This window comes from Myripristis murdjan, chromosome 2 (genome assembly GCF_902150065.1).
Source record: "Myripristis murdjan chromosome 2, fMyrMur1.1, whole genome shotgun sequence".
Taxonomy (NCBI): Eukaryota; Metazoa; Chordata; class Actinopteri; order Holocentriformes; family Holocentridae; genus Myripristis; species Myripristis murdjan.
Genome location: NC_043981.1, coordinates 3,539,315 through 3,559,551, shown reverse-complemented (window position 1 = coordinate 3,559,551; position 20,237 = coordinate 3,539,315). Strand labels below are relative to the sequence as shown.

The window sequence follows — 20,237 nt, the reverse complement described above, 5'->3', positions numbered from 1 at the left end:
CCCTAAATATAAACTAAATCCTATCATTCAGGCAGAAGTGAAGAATTTGCATTTATGAACACAAATACACTTCCAAATTTGTGATTAGCCAGTTCAGATGGTGTAAAACCTTGGAAAACAGAGGTGCTCCGCCAAATCTGCCACATTGAGTGTGTATACATGCACATCAGCATATTCACAATGTGTGGCACTTATCTGATTTCAGCAATACCTTGTACACAAGGAACACGGTTTCTGTAATCAGGATTGGGAATTAAGGGAAATCCAGATATTGTGACCAACTGTGGTGGAATTTTCACCGTTAGCTGGCTACCAAAAAACAGTGGCTCTAACTTTAGTGGCTGTCTCATTATATATTTGTAGGATAAACTGAGTTCATTTTGGGAGTGAGCTGTTGTTTGGACCACTGCTATACTGCAATTCTACAGTTGACTGTTGTGGGAAAAAAACATACGGCTGCACAAAAATTGTGTGTACAAGTTTACTCTCCCCTCTTTAAGAGCTTAGTCTCTCTGCTTTATGTATATTTTTGGTAGCTCACTCTCACAACTACATAACTGAAAATGTGTTGGTTTTTTATTTTGTAAACAGCCTCAAAATAGAGGCACAAGCAGCGATGTGTCAGATGCTAGTAGTGCGTTGGGACCAGACTCACCCGTGTTCAGCAAAGCCCACATCCTGTCCTGACCACAGTACCCGTCAGCCTGTCAGAGCTCTGGCTCTTCCATGGGTAGATTGGGAAGTAATGCTTGCGCTGGCACCTTTAAAACATCTCATTACCCACATGGGCCCATGGGTACATTCTCATTGTCATTGCCAATTCCCAGTGCTCTCCCTGTTCCCTATCACTGTGCATATGTGCTACAACATTTTATAGCATATATGAAGTCAACACAGTGGCCTTGAAAACTCAACTGCTCTGATCACTACAAAAGAACTTTGCTGATATATTTGAAAGAACTAGTATTATTGACTAGCCAGGATTGAGGTTCCGCATCTCACAGTCGCTATTAAAACAGAACCAGACACTGTGAGCAGCACAGTTGAAGAGATGGGAAAAGGGGCAGCTCTCAACTCTGGTGGCCGCTCGGCAGATCAAAAGTGAGGATCTGGAGGGGAGGTCACAAAGGAATAACATCAAGAATGTGGGTACACCAAAGGGCCTGGCGGTTGTTTCTACAGCCTCCATCTCTGCTTTATAATACGCTCGATGAGGCTCCTCTTTGTAACTTATCACAGTGGACTCTGCAACCAGTGGCTAGGCAAGGTGGCCAACATTTAGTAGTTTTAGTCTCTTAATACATTTTGACACTTTATTGCTTGATTGTGTCATGCATGATACACAGATTTGCCAACAGATGAGTCTATGTTTGGCACTAGAATTTGAGGAAACAGTATTCCATTAAGGTGTGCAAAAGATGGTCACTGGGAAGCAAATCTGGCTAATGATGGGTACACAATTTATACTGGGTAAACTTGAATTTGTTGTGCATGAACATGACTGGCTGTGATGGACTGGTGACCTGTCCAGGGTGTTTCACTGCCTTTCGCCCTATGTGCACTGGGATAGGCTCCAGCAACCCCCCGCGACCCTTGTGAGGATAAGCGGTTTAGAAGATGAATGAATGAATGAATGAACATGACTGGACTGGAGAACAAGAGAAAACAAACTTGGTTCAGTGACTGATGTTTTTGCTTTGTTATGTTGTCATGATCCTTGACAATGAAAATTTGGTCTTTGTTGTTATTTCCAGCTGGTTTAGTCAGTCTTTGCCATTGTCGTTTGCTTCAAACAAGTGGTGCTTGATGGAAATTTTAGTCACAATTTCCACTGACTAAGTTGACCCTACCTCTACAGGGTGAACACCTTAGCAGCACCAGTGGAGGCTCAAGTCTACAAAAACATTTCACAATTACAACTGAACAATGTTTTGGTTAACTCGATCAGTCCATGTCTAAGCATAATCGTTACACAATGGCTGGGTGTTGGTTTAATTGGTTGGTCTGATAATCCATCTCTGCAGTTCTATTCACAATCTTGAAACTATTTGGCCTTGTCGTCTTGTATTTGAAATAAAGCTGGGTCTGTTTCGAGCTCTAGTGGACAAAATCCATACGCCTTGTTCCCCATTGTCAACATTTACCATCCATGTTGAATTCCATGCTTAATCTGGTAACACGTTAGGTGTGGTAATCACCAATGATCTCACATTTCAATTTAATAGAAGCATCAATAAATGACGCATCAGTGCGCTTGTCGACCCCAGAGGGTTGTTAATCACGACTCGCGGATTAACCAGGATTCAGTTATTAACTGCAATGTGTGATGCTTGTGTGGTTAGAGTCATAACGGCCAAAAATTCAAAAACATTAGCCATAATTTAAAAAAAAAAAACCTAAATCAATTAAATTAATTAAAGTTTTTCTTCTAAGTGCAGTTAGAACAGCATGTAGTGTTAAGCCTAATTGTGAAAAGAAACTTTGAGGCTACTTCAGCATTTCACTTCCTCAGCAATACAATCTAATAAATAACTCAGGTCAGTGCAAATAGGACAACATGTCTGACTGGATTGTAAAGGGAGATTATGAACACAAGCACAAAGGGGCTGTTTTTGTTGTTGTTGTTGTTGTTGTTGTTGTTTTCTTTTGTTTTTGTATTTTCAAACCAATCTATGCACAACCTTGTTGGCTTTGCTCGATGACTGCAGGACCCCAACCCCAAACAAGTTGTGACAAGACTGTGTCAGTGAAGTGATGAAATGGAAATAAAAAATACATTTTTGGCATCAGGGAATCAGTAACTGTAACTGAGAAAAAAAATACAAATCTTATGCTGAATTGCCCCCTACTCCGTTCCCCAACCACTATTACATCTGGTTCTTAGATGATGGATGATAAACACTGAAACTGTTTAAAATCATATTCTCATTATAACTGGGTTGTGCGTTAGTCCAACATCACTGTGTTACTGTGGCATATAAATATCTTACTCCTTTCATTTATAGTGCTGCCTGTCTGCTTAAACTCAGCAACATAGCTTTTAGTGTAAACAACGCACATAGTGATGAGCAGTACTTAATATTACTAATGGGATCATAATTTCTAACCTCTATATCAGAAGTTGCCGACTGTTGCTCAGTCAAATTAAGCGGGGAGTAGCTGGCGGCTGCACCTTTCATCCCTTTTTGCTGGTGGAGCGTTTTATTGAAGGGCAGGGCACCAGTGATAGAAAGGAATATTCTGTTTATTCATGGCAGCACAGATACTCAATGGCTAGTGCACAATATCAAAGAGGCTTTTAAATATCTTATCCCAAATAAAGCCAGTGTGCTTCATCCTGTCTCACAGAGGTGAACTCTGTCTGATTTTGATCATAATTCCCCTCTTTACTACATCATTTTTTGGCCAGATTGACATTAGATGTGAAGATGTTGGCTCCACTTTGTGAGTGCCCTCAGCTGTGTTGTCACATGTTAACTAAGTGCACAATTATGTCTCATAAAGGACTGGGGGCTCTTGGGATACATTCATTACCTCACTGCAAGTGTCTCACAAACTCTTACTCCTCCCAATATTTTAGTCACTTTCTTTTGTTTTGCTATTTAGCCTGTTTATTTGATGTTGTAACAAAATATCAAGCTTAACACCAGGGATGTGACTAGACTTAAGGCTTCCCATTTTATACCAGTCATAAATCCAAGATTATCTTAGGTCTCAGAGTAAGTTAAACCTACTGATTGGATGAACACACATTAGGGATCAGTGATGGATTGATGTGATCACTGATGGAAATTCCTCTTTTTATCTTTTTAAATGACCCTGATATTCGGTCATTTAAATCCAAGCCTTTAGGAGACACGCAGTGTCTCACTGCTACAGTGCTTTCTAGCCAATATGGGCCACCTCAATACCCCTCTTTGAACCTTAAATATTTGTTTTTCCATAAGCAAACTAATTTTATTTGATGTTTTAACTGTTTCCTATTAAGCAAGTACATAGACAGCATTAGTTGTGGCACATTATTAAGAATATTATTATTTTTGGTATATAGGTTGGTCAGCTACTTCACCTTGACCAACACATTTACTGTGGGAATCCTGACAGGCAAATGGGGAAGCACAGACAGGGACGAAAATTATGTTCAGGTTAATTAAAAATGTATTTAGAGCCTAAACACAGGCCAGGCATTTCCCAGAGCCTTCCTATTCTGTTTTTGTTCCACTTGATTCTCTTGTGCTACTGCTTCCTTCCTAAGAAAACTGCACTACCACACATACCTTCTATGTACCGTATATTAGAATTTAAGAATAATAAAGAGTTATAAGTTAATTTAGCAGCATAATTTACACAAATGCTCCTCCCTAATGCATTTAAAAGCTTTGTTGCAACTACCCAGACTACCTGTGTGGGTAGTTGTTTTTGAAGGCAGACATTGTCCCTACCTTTGTTCTTAAAAAAAAAAAAAAAAAAAAAGAGCATACAAAAAACAATGTGGGATTGATGAAATGCATCCAACCTGTTGGATGTTATGAACAACTGGCATAATGAATGCCAGTTGTTCATAAATTGTGTCTGCTGATGTTGACTGGCACAGGTAGATGCCATGGCAATCCCATAAAATGTGTCCTGACTTAAAAGGCATGTGCAAACAGGGAGCACTAATGAATTCATGGTGGACACCCAAGAAGAAAAAATAGAGGTGCTGCTGTTGGCAGTGAGTACAAAAAGTAAATATGTTTAAATTAATTCATTTATTAATTAATTTGTAAAAGTGCAAACAATAGACTGACAGCAACCAAGGAAAAAAGCAAAAAATTGCTGAACTTGTCAACCATCACAGACACATGCCTTGGATGACAAACAGAAATCATTGGACTTATAGCTAAAAAAAAAAAAAAAAAAACAGGCCTCTAACACAAAATAGGTGCAGTTTACTAGCTGCTGGTGGAAGGCAGGGCACTGTCAAGCTGCCCAGTTTGAATGATATTAATACAGCAATTTTGCTGATTTTGACTGCAGTGATTGAAAGGAGTTTTCTGCCTACAGTGTCCAAGCAGATGCAATGGCCTTTTAGCACACCCATGGTGCGCTCTGTGGTCGAGTGCATGCATGGCGATAATTATATCATCACTCCTGAGGGGTCTAAGGGTTCATTAGGGATGCCATGGTATAGCCTCTATCACCTTGAGACAAACTAGCTAGCCACGAGACCTTAGTTCATTTAGTTCATTTAACTAGTTCATTTAACTTCCACTCAGCCAGTGGGAAAGGTCACTTCCCATGCACCTCTAGCAGCAGTATGACACATGCCCATATTGGCATTACAGATCAACTGCTTTTGCATGGAATGTTATTGTTTGTGATTTCAATAAGGAGAGACTTTTGTAGATGGTGCTTTGATGCAAATGTTTTCTAGTGCTCAAATGGTGCTTGGTGGGCCAGCTACACCATGAAAATCTCTTTTTAATGGGGTTCAACTGCAAAATATGGGACTTTAACATATTATGGTACAACTTTAATGATGTCATCCACCATATTTGGGAGTGCATTGCTGATGAATGGCTCGGATATAGCCGCTCCATCTCCTATCTTCCTGTGGCAAGAAAGTCAGCAGCAGACAGAGCGGATATGTGCATAGATGGACAAGCTGGGACCTTTTTGTTCTCATGAGCAGCTGGGTCCAGGGTATCAGGGTAACTGAGATACAGGAAAATTGATTCACCATTTTTCTAAATCCTGCAGCCAGGACATATTCAACAATAAAATTTCAGTAATGAGAGAATCTTAAGGTGGGGTATATACACAAAGAAACAAGCGCCTTCACCGGTGGTGCTCTGCTGGCTTGGTGCATGTTGGAGGAATGCAAGTTGTGGGTGAATAGCCTTTGTATATTCTGGCCTGAGGGTGTTGCTACAGGGAAGGTCATTAGGTCACCAAAGGTGGCAGGATTCATCTTCTGTGTAGCATGAATGTGCTGCCCAAGTTTCATGGCAATCCACAGAACAGATTTTGAGATACCAAAGTTCACATTTTGTCCTGAGGGTGGCAGCAAAAGGGTCATTAAACTCAAGAGGAATCTTCCTTTGGGGAGTATGAATGCACTCATCAAATATGCCAATCCACTATAATAACATTTCTGCACGACTCGTGTTCCTCAAAGTATAATAATGATGTAACAAGCATACATTTATGTTTGGTGGTGTGGCTGTGTTCTGGAGCTCCACACCTGTACTGAAGGTAAGGAGAGTAGCGACCGACCCCCCCAGGGTACAACACAACAGAGCCTGGAGCAACTATGACAACAATGACTATAATTCCAATCAACATAGGTCGAACTGACAAAGTAATAACAATAAACCACAATGTGAGGTTGAGGTGTGGTGTGCCCAAGCCTTGATACTGTATGAGTACAGTGGTTTAAATATGCTTGCAGATTAGGAACTGGGCGATCAGCATTTTGGCGGTCAAAGTCAGCTCAGAATCAGCTGATAGGTTTGATGGTCCGATTGACTGGAGATCAGCTGGCTGACACTGTCACTGACAACACGGCCTGTCAGAACTTCTGCTGGCTTCATTTCTTGACATCTTGTATGCAAAGTTGAATTTTGGCCTGAGGGTGGGCTAGAGGAAAGGTCATGAGGTCAACAAACTTTGTTCACTGGAGAGCATGAATGTGCTCACCAAATTTCATAGTAATCCGCAAAGACATGTGGGGATATGTTGCCTTGGAGTAAAGTTTTGAATGGACATGGATATATAGAGATGGACTGATATGGCCTTCCTTAGGCCCTGCCTGCCAGCGAGGGAAAAAAAGGTTATAAAGTTGTAGCCAATTTGCACATTATGGAGATGTCTTTGAGGCATAGGATGGCAGAATAAACAATGCCCTGAAAATTTTAATATTAATAATTTAAACATTTAGAACTGCATATAGAATGTCTTTCTTGAACACATAATTTAACATTACAGTCCTCTCTCTCTCACACAAACAATACTCATGTCCAGTGACTGACAATTCATTTAACAGGACAGACATCATCCTCAATCATACTAATGGGGTGCGTGGAGCTTAACAGAGATTCAAACATAACCTTTTACCTAGTCCGCTGGATACATGCGGATGTTTTTTCTTTTTACAAAGGTTTTAAAAGGGCGTGTGTGAAATGGAGGTGCCTTACTGAGAAACCTAGCAAATTCAGCTAATCAGATTAGAGCCAAGTACATCAGTAGTGGTGGGGAATTTAGATGTGTGTATTCAGAAAAGGGCAGTACACAGGATATGGGGGCTACCAAGTCATCAAACAGTACAGTTTTCATCTCCGGCAACAGCTATGGCTAACACAGCTATGTTGCCCCTGAGCAAGGGCACAAAACCTCCATGTACATGTTCATCAACACCTCGCTTCTAGAACAGGCATTTAAAACTAGTCAACATTATCTACATGCTGTGATGCAATGCGGCATACAGCAGCTTGCAATATGTCTTTGTGGTCCCATCTCTCCTTGTAAAAATAATCCATTAAAATACCTATGCAGAGAACAGGACCACTATTAGACTAATTGATGTCAAGTCCACAAATGAATAGGGGTATTACTCTGACCCCTAGGTGTTTGGCATGAGGGGGAAAAAAATCATTTTCTCACAATTATGAAGCTGAAATGGCAATGTAATGGCATTTTAATATAATGAGCTTTTTGTTTGTATGTCATTGTTTAAGTGAGAGAACACCTGGGTATTTTGCATTATAAATACCATTTTTCTCCATTGAGCAAATTCAAATGTGTAATACTTGACCTAATGCCTAATGTTCCCTTGCATGTGCTGTATACACAGGATTTCTACTCAAAGTATAAAATAAAGTTTGCCTAATATAAGCAGACACTTTGCCAGGTAACCAACCTACTCTTGAAAAACGTTCTCTAAAGTCTAGGCTGCAGCTGTAGGCAGCATTTCTCAACTGCTACTGAAAGGCTGTTCCGTTTTGAAAGATCCTTCAAATGCAGCTGAGAAATGCAGCCTTCATTGGGTTTCCAAGGATCCATAAGATGCCTTCCCATTTACTTCCTAAACGGGATGCTTCCTCCTCCTTACTCTTCCTATGAATGCACAGGATTGTGTATTTATCTGCTATACCAAGCAGAAGTCACCAAAAATGCTGCTGCTACAGTGAAACTGGAAGTTAAATCAAAGTGTTGGACTCTGTGCTTCATTTTAGGCTGCTTTTGAATGCATAGGCTCTGTCAAAGATATAAACAAGAAATAAATAACAAACAATAAAAGAAGACTGAAATTACATCTTCAGTTTATTTGACAGACATGTTTCAGCATGTGCCATTCTCAACGGCAAGCAAATGAATAATTTGCTTGAAACTAGCCTGAATCTAGCCCTTGTGAATCGCTACATCCACATTCTTGAATTATGTGGTGATTCCTGAGGTCTGGAACAGCTCTCATTCCTAGAGGCAGAGTCAACCAGAATCTGTGCGAGATGCCTCAGTGACCGGCCGACAAATCCGGTGATGACACCTTCACTTCAGACAAGTAAACAAACATGGCAGTGCATGTGAAGAATTGTGATGTTACAAACAGTGAGCAAAATTTGGCGATTTGCTCTGTTCTCGAAAAACTCTACAGCATCGATTAATAAAATACGAACAATTAGTTGGTCTAAAAGTTGCTGTTGTTGCGACAATGCCTGATGAGACAATCAGTTAACCTACTGTGGTTCGTTTAATGCAATGACCAAGGACTTCAGCAAATCATCTCTGATAAAGACATGGCCAGACCCTATTGAATTACAGCATAATTTATATGTTCTGGAAACCAGGCTACGTTAAAATGCATCCTATTACGTAATGTTAGTCTATTCCTCCTCCATCTCAACCTCAGAAGGCTAATAATCAAATTAGCTAGTAAACAGTCAAAGCTGCTGGTAAAATCTGGGATGTACCAGACACTGTGGCTGATAGCTACGGTGAATCATTCATAGTAAAAGGAAATGAGACACTCTATTCAATGGCAGCAGGTGTATGTTTCTGTTGTTTTGTTTAGTTAGGATTGAAATGTATCTTTGCCACTGATTTGACAGCAGTATATCAGTGAAATTGCCCCACATGTCACTTTTAATTGAAATGCCAGAAACTGAATTAGGCCTACTAATTGGGTAACCCACTTTAACCCCTGGTGCTGTTTCCCCCCCTCCACCAAGCGCCCTGCTATATCATCTGATCTGATCTCCTCACTGTACAGTGGTTCAGTCCTGACCCACTGCTGTGTACTGCAGCAGCTAGCCTCCTCTCTCCTTCCTGCCTCATTAGCATGCTGCTCAGGGATCTGTCCATTCATAAAAGGCTGTCGTGGAGTGGGCTAGGCTTCTTGAAGGGACAAAACCCTCTCCAAGGTCAGTGTCCACAACCGCTGCAGAAAGGCGCAATGGCGAATTACACATGATCACTTCCGTGTACAGCTCTCATGTTCAGTTCAGAATTGTATATGCAACCTAGAGCGATGCACAATGCAATGCACCGCAACAATCTGTTGTTCATTAATACGCACGAGCCTTTGTGGGACAAGCAGACACACACACACACACAACAGACTCCCAGTGTCGGCTAATATGAATAATGAATAGAAAGCTAACAAAGACAGTAATTAAAAAAGGCATCGGTGATCACAGAATATTCACGCAGGTGAGCTAAGCCTCGTAAAGACAGTCACATAATTGATAGACCTGGTAGAGAATGACAGAGGCTGTGTATCTACATCTTGTTGTCAAGTGGGAGGCACCGTGGGATGAGCAAGAGAGCAAATCAAAGCTCCAGTAGTACCCGTATGTGAGACACTTCCACCCAGCCATTAGAGAGGTCTGTCTAATCACTGCTGGTTTGATATATAGCACAAACCTTTAAATACAAAGAGTCAATCTGGACCAGAGGGTTTCAAACTTTTTCATGATCTAGACCAACAAATTGACCCCCACTTGAAGTTATTTTACCCTTGGGGCCCTGCTATGAAAAGATGCTATGGTTTGTGTTGATATGAAAGCTGTGATATGCCTACTTGTGACATAAATTCAAAGTGGCAAGATTAAAACAGAATATTAAAATAATCAGTCATACATATTTTGTGTTGTAGAGATCTCTAGTGAAGTAACCACTTGAAATCTGAGCAAATTCACTTGATTTCTTAAAAATAAATAAATAAATACAATAAAATAAAAAATAAAAAAAAACATGGGAAATAGTTAATGGGCAAATTAGCAAAAAAATACCAGAATGTTAGAAAAAAAACATTCATAAAAATTACAATAAAATTATCAGAAAAGGGTTATGAGCAAAAATTACAGAAAATTTACCAAAAATTAGTAATAAAAAATACAATAAAATTAGAAAGAAAAATACCAAACAAATTACGTGAATACATAGATAAATATATAGATATATAGATAGATACAATGCTGCATCTTGAGATTTCTTTAAATGTTTAAATGCTTGTGAAAGCATCTGAACGCAGCCTTTAAATTAAAGTGACATTAAACTGTTCCTCATTTTGCTGAGCCCCCCTTGGAAGATTCTCAAGGACCCCTGAGGGTCCCTGGACTCCATTTTGAAAACCACTGTGGCCAATCAGTGCGGTCGGCCTCTGATATGATGACAATGCTGCTTGTCTACGGGAGGCATCTACAGAGGAGGGATATAACTTTGCAGGAGAAAAGACTTCAGGTGTCAAGTCACAAGTTGAGTGGGTGGAATAAGGTGTGTAGTTTTCAATGCCAATCTCATAAGAAGGCTTTTAGAGCAAGCACAGTGTCTTTTCCCAGAAACAGTCCTATCCTTGTCTCCACTACTAATATTAATGCTCCTTCTGTTACAGCTACTACTGATACTGCTAATACTGACACTATTACCAGTACTACTACAGGCCCTGTTACTACTACTATCACTGCTACTACTGATACACAACTCCTACTATTCCTTCTTCTACTGGAACTGCTGCTACTCCTGCTCTTCCTACTCCTGCTGCTACAGCTTCTTTAAATGACCATAGTAGTGATTTTGAATGTTCGGTCCATTTACCCCCATTTACTCACATTTTACATTGCAACCAACCATTTTGCAAATCAAGAAGGGGTACTAAAGATTTCACAGCATATAATCAACATCCCTCCATTCTGAGATGTGAATTTTTGGTTGAAACAGCCGTGTTATAATGTTCTGCTTCTGCAGCTAACAACATCCGAACCATTCATAAACCACAGATACTCACTGATAATTGACTGTGGAAAGCAAACTTTTCCCTGGGGATGATTTTCCCTGGCGGAGGGCGCATTTCAGTCTGCCCAATGTCAAGTCATCAAAACACAACAGTGCTGCAGCTTTTAGGAAAACTAAAGTGGACGACTTTATTACAGTGATGGAATACTGGCGTGAGGAAAGTTTGAAATCTCTGAAAGTTCATTTTCATGTCATAGTGGAATGAATGGATACCAATAAAAGTGAGGGGAAATTATATCGGAGTTATGACTACTTGCTTTGTCAAAAAAAGTAAATTTTATACAATTTGTTGATATTAGGCTGAACAAATCACTGTTATGACCCTTTAACTACTTCTACTATTGATCCTGTGGCTAATACTACTACATATTACTACTACAGCTAGTAGTACTACTACCACTAATAATAGAACAAATGCTGTAGACTAATGTGAAAACACAATCGCTAAGAAGGCCGTGCCTGGATGCTTCTCCTGCCCCCACTGCCCGGCCCCCCAACCCCCAAGTCCAATTGAATGTCTAATCTTAGCCGGTGTTGTGTGCAAGTGGAAAGGAGGACAGCGTCCACAGCGTCCTCCCTCTTTAGATCCTTGTCAACCGCACACATCTGCATTGATCTGTGCTCCTCTCAGCCTGAGGGACGGGTGGCAGCGATACCAAGAGGCTGATCCCTATTGATTTGCACCAAGCCCTCCGCGTTCACTCGTCCTTCATTTGATAGTGGGCAGCTTCTTGCGGCCAATATAGGCCAGCGCCTCAGCACAGTAAAAACATCATAATAAAAAATAAACTGAACCTGTCTGACTGTGGAATTACTGCGTTTATGCGTGTGTGTGTGTGTGTGTGTGTTTGTGTGTGTGTGTGGGGGGGGTAAGATAAGACGGCCAGTGTTAGGCTTCACTCTTGTCACTGTTATCTCCCCATCTACAGTACTACAGCATGGGCAGCTATGCAATTCTGTAGTAAATCATGTAAAATAAGGATATTCTCTCTTGGGGCTCCATTGAAACTACACTGAATTTCACTTTCTGTTATCTGTTTATTGGTTGCTTAACACCTGAAAACCTGTAAGCTGCTTGTTTTGCCCTTCTGCCTGAATACTGGATTGTGGATTCTTTCCTGCTCCTTGTCGGGTTTGTTTACCTGTTTGGACTGCTTCTTCTGGTTTTGACTCCTGTTTACCTGTCACCTGGTTTTGTCGCTGGATTTTGGTTTGGCACTCTCACTTGTTTGGATTGATCTCGATGTAAGACCACCTGCCTGATTTGAATTTGGTATCTTACCTAGATCTTCAGTAAAGACTTTTATGATATCTACCTGCCTGTCTACAAGTCTGCACTTGGGTCTCTACCAGAAACTGTGGAAACTCTGACAAATTTCATTCAGAATCAGAAGTACTTTATTGATCCCTCAGGGGAAATTGGGTCTGCTGAAAGCCATAATAACTGTAGTGCAAAATGACCATGATATACTGTATGCATGGGGCATTGATAAGGGTTGCTCTTTAATACTAATGGCTCATTGATTAGTTACTTTACCAGCTGAAATTTCTGGCCTTCAAACTCACTTTCTGATTTTAAAAACAACTCTCCTCCTGCACTTTCAGCTGCTTCAAAGATGAAGGGCAGAGCTATAAATGAGCATCACATGACATTTTGTTCTCAGGCCAAAAAAACAAATGACAAAGCAGTATTATTAATCAAGCATTTTTTTTGTGGTGATATTACCTCTCCACTAGATGTGTCAGTCTAAACAGTATTTTTATAGTGTCAGCTTTTATGTAAGCTGTGTCAGAGACTTGTCAGTGTTCTTAAAATTCCTTTGTTTCTAACACAGGTCATAGAAGTCATAAATTAATGTTTCTTAACTCTCCCTTAAAAGGAATGCAAGTGCAAATGGGCTTCTGGTGAAGACAGATAATGCCACAACAAAGAATTACTTACTGATTCAAAAAATAATTATTTGTGTTCTTATATGGTGATAAATATCCCTTTTGATGCTCTCTAAAGTTTACTCATGTAATACAATACTGACTCAACCTACAGTCAGTTTGAGAAAGCTTTTACATTTACACTTCTAAACTGCACAGGAAGTGGTGCAGTTTACATGTCTGGTTTGTTTGGAATAAACAGAAGAAAAACAACTGAGCAATAACCACGAGAGTCGACAGACACCACAGATATTGTGAGAATTTGCTATACTTTGTCAATCCAGTCCAAACAGTGAAGCCAAAAGGAACCTGGCATCTTAGTTGGCACACTAATTACTGTTAGCTACTGACTTGGAGTAGACTGGAGCAAATATTATCTTAGTTATGGGACCTGTAATGCTGAGCTTTACTTTGGTTGAGTGCACCCAAAGGGTCTCAGCACCATAAGATCATTGCACACTGTGAAACTACGGCGGAGTTTGACATTTTGGCTCGGACTCAGGTTAAAGGGTTACTTCAGCTATAATGCATGATATTTGTATCGAGCACGCACGGTGTGCTGCCTTGAATCCCTGATGAAGAAAGTTTTACTTGCCTTCATGGTAAACTTACTGTTTCAAGAAACATGAGCCATCTCTAATGGGAAAAAAAACTGGGTCCATAATTTAACAGCAGTTCCAATTTTAAAAAGCTCACAAGCTTACATGCACAATTACATTTACAGTGGTCTTTCCAGAAGGATTTGAGCAAAAATATGTGTGTTTGGGAAGTACCAAGCAGAGGACTGGATTTTGCTGCTGTAAAAATGGAAAATTATGAATCCATTTTTTTCCATTGGAGGCAAGATGGTTAGCGTTCTTGGAAGATAACTTCACCATGAATGTTGGCGAGTAAAACTTTCTTCATCGAGGATTCAAAGCAGCACATGGTGAGTGTTTGATCCAAAAACTAATATGCTATGGGTGAAATGGCCCTTTAAAATAAATACTGAAAACTACTACTATTTGTATTGTAGCCACAGTGGGTTAGCCCGTATTTAAATGTTCAGAGGCGAGTCCTGCTGTCACAGTGAATAGTGAATTTTCAGACAGCCAGATGATGGAGGATCCTGGTGAGAGGAACAGCACACTGTCCGTGTCCACTGTGTGATGTTTCACCTCAGGCAAGTGAAATCAAAGCACCACCTGTGGACCACAGAGGCCACTCCTAAACAACAAACGCTGCTCCCCATGTCAAACATCCTTGCTAGAAATGTCAAAGATCTTCCTGTGTCTGTGGCTTTTCCAGATAGTGGCTATGCCTCCCTGGAATGCAGCACCCAGATTTCATGGTGAAATCAGACGCTGAGGCAGGAATCTATTTTTTATACGCTTGCAAATTATTTATTTAATCTTTTGATATTCGTCAGTTCAGTGTATGCTCTAATCCTGGCGTACTTGCAAAGATTCCACTTACATGTCTGAGCCCACACACGGAGACACACTACTTCTTTAAGGCAGGTAGCCATTAGCTCAACAAGAGCTCGACATTATCATTTGAGTCATACCGTTGTTTCTGTACTGCTTGAGAACACATATAAGGTTCGCTCAAACCTATAATCAAGAAGGTGGTGGAGAGGGGTCATTGTGAGAGAAATTAGCAGCTTGACTAAATGACTGTTTTCTCTCAAAATGCCAAGAGGTAAAGCGAGGGGAATGTGGAAACTACAGCATGTCTTGACCTGTTTCTGAGTCAGTGGTTGTGTGGCTGGCTGTAAATAAAACACACACACACTTGGACACTGCCAGGACATTGCTAACATGATGCATCAGTCCAGCTTGTCATTTTCTTTTTAAAAAATAAAGAAATAAATAGTGTTCTTTGCAATGTCACTTTGAGGCTTTTATGTAAACGTACATTCATGTTCTAAAGTATGCAATAAAGGGACAAACAAGCACTTTGACTGTCAACTACTAACATCTGTTATGACTTATTTTGATATTTGAGAGTGTATATATCTACTGGAATGCTGTGTAAAATATATCTAGTCCATGATCTCAGACTTATTAAGACATAAATTGCATTTTAAGCTGTAGCTACAATATGGTGGTGTTAGGGATAGGGTGGGAGAGAATGGTTTGTTTGTTTGCATGTTTGTTTCATTTTTCTGTTTTATGGTCCTTTGTCGAAGAATGCGTACTTGCATATAATTGAAAACAAATAAAAAGCTGGTCACAAAAACCTGAAAGATCCAAACATCCAAGATACCTGGGGAGCTTTTTAACGTAACAGAGATAGGCAATATTGTATTCAGTAAAGATGAGGACTGGCATCTGGGACCAAATTAATGTAACATATCCAGACAAAACTATAATTAAAACACCCTGATAGTCATAGGAGGCTCTTACAATGAGGCCCTTGTTGCACAACCACAAGAGCTTTAAGAATTCACCAAAAAGCAAATAAACTATTTATGAACTGTTGATATCACAGTCTCTGCAGACATCCAGAAGCTATCTGATTGGATGTTTAGAGGTTAGTGAAGCATAACCCAAAGTATATAGAGGACAACAGTCATTTCATTTCTCTGCTGTACATACACTGTGTCTGAAGTCAGAATGTGGTGGCATTATTTTGCCTAAATGCCTTTGCCAGGACTAAGCCAACCAGCAACAAAGAACAAAGAAAGTCGATCATTTTAGATGACTGAACACACAACGGGAATGCAGCCAGTCTTTTTTTTTTTTCTTTTCTTTTTTTTTTTTTGTTTCTGTGTGCTCTATAGGCCTACCGAAACGGGGCCTAGCTCCCATATGCACGTCTTTTGGCCCTTCTGGGCCGCAGTGCATTTGTATAAGCAAGCAGATGGCCCGGTTACATTCATGTTTCGACACCTATGTGTGTTTCTCCGCCACCGGTTGGGTGAATGGAGGCCATCTGGGATTGGCCAGGGCTTCTGTGAATGGAGCGGGGAAGCGCCATTCAGCACCGCGGACAGCTCCGCCGTGCACGCTGCCCTTCAGCAAACCAGAGCCCGGCTGTGCGCATCCCGGCACGTTCCCCACACAATGATTACACTTTGGAAGCAACACGGCCCGCCTTACAGCCCCACCTTAGCCTGGCACAATCAACACTACATGACTATTTGCAATCAAACGCCAATACCCAGGCCCTGCTTAGTAGATTTGAGCACACCGAGGAAACACACACACACACACACACACACACACACACACACACACACACACACACACACACACACACACACACACACACACAACAAGGCCTGGATGCTGGATGTAGGCCTGTCCGTCTGTAATGAGCAAACACAGCCAGGGCGAGTAAAAAAAAAAAAAAAGCTTTCCGCCACATTAGTCAGGGAAACCACCTCTTGACTTTAATGAAATGCTCTCGATATGGAGTGGGGCAGCCATGATGAACACCTGGCGGACTGCGACAACACACAAGGCAGCAGGATGGAAAGTTGTTTGCCAACGACACCAGCAGGCTCCAGCTGTAAACCCTATCATATAAACGCTTGACTTATACAGCACGGGCAATTTTACAACCCTAATAGCCGTAACTAGGTTATCATAGCCGAGGAGCCTGATGAGATGCCTAAAGAGCAGACAGTCGGCGTTCAATGTCAAAGAAGAGAGCGTAAAGTGGGGCTGCAGATCTATATCACCTACATAAAAGGCTGTGGATGCGCCCAGTGTAGCCGGGCCTCCATCTGCACATTAGCATGGGGCCTAAACACAATGTGGAGATGAATGAACATGAGGCCCGGAGCCGGGAGTCTCCTTGAATCTGTCATCCGTCTCCATGGTGACAGGAGGAGGACCAAACTGCATCTATCTGGCCCAAATCAACAGATGGCTAGCAGATCCCCTTCAGCCTACCTTGCACTGCTCCATGCACGTCCTCACTGAATATTCATCCACCTCGTATTTCTGAGTCATGAGCTCAAAGTCCTCATATTTCTCCTGGGCGTGCTGGTCGTAGCGCTGGTACGCCTGGATGCACAGGCTGCATCTCGTCATGTCGCCATCGCTGAGCACGTCAAGGCTGCAGTTCAAATTGTCCGGACTTGTCGATCCGTAAAACAAATCCAGTAGTGAGTAGGAGTTACAAAAGGAAAGGTACAAATCGCTCATATTTACAGACCGCGTCCCCTCTTTGTCGGAAAGGCCCCTGCACAAATGGTCGGCATCTCCAAATGTAAAGCAGTTTTTAGATAAACTATCGCGGTGGCAAGTTTCAAGCCGCCATAAATGTTTGGTAGAATTTCCTATAAAAATAGCATATTGGTTTCCTCTGAGGCTGCTGTGTGCTAAGTGGGTTTGGGGGGAGAGCAGGTTGGAGGAGGAGAACTTGTCCCGGGTCCTGGTCAGTTTGGCCTCGGCGCAGAACCACAGGTGATCAGAGAGGAGGATGGTTAAAAACAAGAGGGATGCCAAGGACAGTCGCCATCTCTGCGCCCTCTCTGAGTCGGTGAATGGCTTTTGGTTGTCGCGGGGTTCTAGCCAGATTGGGAAGCCGTCATCTTGCTGCCAACACGTCCGAGCACCCCTGGTCATATTTTGGGAACCGGCCGACTCCACCGTGGGGGCTCCTCTGCCACAACAGTCATTGACGTGGGGTCCGCTTCGCGTTTTTCTCCTCTTAAACGTCGGCTCGTAGGTTGTCCCGGCTTACCTCCGCGCTTATCGGTAATTCCCATTAAATTGACGTGCTGGTGGGGAAATTTAGACGCACACAGCCGCGGGCCGCATCCTCCATGGCTGACCGGCGACGCCGCTGTTCTTCAGCAGCATGTCTCCCCCCTCAGCACCTCCTCCTGCCCGCCCTGAGCTCCGCACCGCTCCGCTCCTCTGCGTAGCCTCGACTGGTTTCAGAAAGCCTCTCAGACGCGTTTACATTTTCCTCGGCGTCGGTCGTGTAGGGACAAGGGCTCTATCCTCTTCCAACATGGCGAAGTCGTGTGCCTTTGTGTCGGCGGATGGCCTGCAGCCTGGAACAGAGCTCGTCTTTTTCAAGCCCACACCGTCTTCATCTCTCTGCCGTTGTCAAGTTGCCGCCATGTTCGCCTCGAGACGGGTGTTTGCAGGCAGCTGCGTCGCGCGAGAGAGACGCCTCCATCCAGCAGCGTCAAGTTAGGCAGAATAAGATGTCGCATTTCCAGCCATGGTGGTAAAAATAAAAGCACCCGGCTGCTCCATGTTGCATTGTCTTCTTGTACACGGCATTGCTGTTATTCTGTTTGACACTTACATGTGGCTGTAAATGGCACTTGAGCTAATTTTCATTGTCAGTTTCAGGGTAACAGCTAGGAACTATGTAACTAAGATGGCTGGTTGGTAGGCTGCTGGCACATTTACAGAAATATTGACTAATCGTATTAGGTACTCGACAAAGTAAAGTACTTGATGGCAGGGATGTGTTACTAGGTTTTTGAGTAGATGTGATTCAAACAACCACAGTAAAATAAAGATCATACCCAAGGAGGAATATGTGCTACATCTGTACACTCCAATATCTAATTATTTTTAATTTATTTCGAAGGCCAAACAACTTAACATCCGGTATTGATCTGGCGAAATGTGGCCGACTTGACAAAGCATCTGGATTCCTCGCGCTGTGCGCGCACGCCGCAAGAAAACCCCGGGTAAAACGCCGCTAAGTTCAATAAAGTGAGCCAAGATCAGAACAGAAGTTAGGGCATTTCGATTTAAATATTAAGTCATAAAAATAAGAACATTATCGGAAGTCTTATTTTATATTCTGTTTGACTTGACGCAGACCCATTTGGACAGGTTGGCACTCACCTGGCCTCAGGCTGGATGCTCTCTTCAAATGGGCTTAATATTTGTCCACAGCAGTAACTGGGGGACAACACGCAGATTCGCTCCTGACACCGGGCTGATGACAACAATACAGGTAAATCATCTGAAATTCATCTGCTTCTTTTAATTTTATGGAAATGTTGTGGATAAATGATTTAATTGTTGTTTCACTTCAGATTCAGGTTTTCGTGAACAGGAGAAAAAAAAACAATTCAAACACGCAGAGTAATTACACATTTAAAAAGTGGAAGCAAAGGACACAAGAAATAAGGGCTATTTAATAATAAACCAAACAAACAGCATTAGGTCTTGATATGAATGGCAGACATGTTACTGTGAGCAGAGGGCCTATATATCTTCCTCTGTTGAGCCTCCCAGTAGATGGAGATGTATGGGCTTTGTAGATGTAAATAGAGATGTATATGCCCCTCAGTACAAAGGCCTATGTAACTCAGAAGAATTAACTGTTCTTGCACTATTAGTTTGAATAAATAGCTGTGTTTCTTACCACCATGAGTTTGCCACCGTGGTGAGAGCTGTCCATGGTGCTGAAAGTGGACTCCAGTGTCCTTCAGGTTGCTGTCCACGCTGAAAGGCTTTTGAAATGGCATTTATATTCCTAATCATTTGTGTTTCAATGTGTGGCAGTTGGGAGTGTTTGGAAATGAGTTAATTTGCTGTCCGTTGTGATTCAGAACTCGATATGGTGGTTTAATTAAGGAAGTGCTACTTAGAGAATAAGAGTGATTCAACATGGTTTTCCTACCCAAGTGGCAAGTACAACTGGTGTGAGACTGCTAAACAGACTGTGGCTGGTGGGTTGTGATGTATGAAATGTCACAGGTTGCAGGCTGTGGCAGGATGGTACTGGAGGAACCTGAATTTATTGCTGCTTTGAGTTTATTTCTTCATTGAGGGTGGGCCGTGCTAATTTGCTACAGGCAAATAAGCCTACACCCTGCAGTTATAAGCCTCTGCATGGTCTCTACAGGGGCTCGTTTATTTCTGCTGAGTGCACACAGCCACTGGTTGTCTAGGGGCCATTTCCAAACCATTTGTTTCTGTTGTGTCCATTCAGTGGTATCATCTAATTAGAGCATTCATCCTATTAAGATGTGGTATTTCTGCAATGCCAAACTTTCAGTGACTTTGCACAGCTATTTGATGCTTTTACAATGGATTATCTGCTCTTTCAAGTCCTCAGTTGTA

At 41.8% G+C, this 20,237-nt stretch overlaps 1 protein-coding gene across 1 annotated transcript in view; it reads right to left on the bottom strand.

Annotated features, from left to right (window-relative positions):
- The window catches only part of nalf1a (NALCN channel auxiliary factor 1a), a 41,356-nt gene extending 23,044 nt beyond the window's left edge, over window positions 1–18,312 (bottom strand). The window contains exon 1 of the mRNA XM_030074198.1: window positions 17,085–18,312. Within this exon, the coding sequence (XP_029930058.1) occupies window positions 17,085–17,762 (678 nt within the window). The 5' untranslated portion in view covers window positions 17,763–18,312. The remainder of the gene's footprint in view (window positions 1–17,084) is intronic.
- Window positions 18,313–20,237: the final 1,925 nt, after the last annotated feature.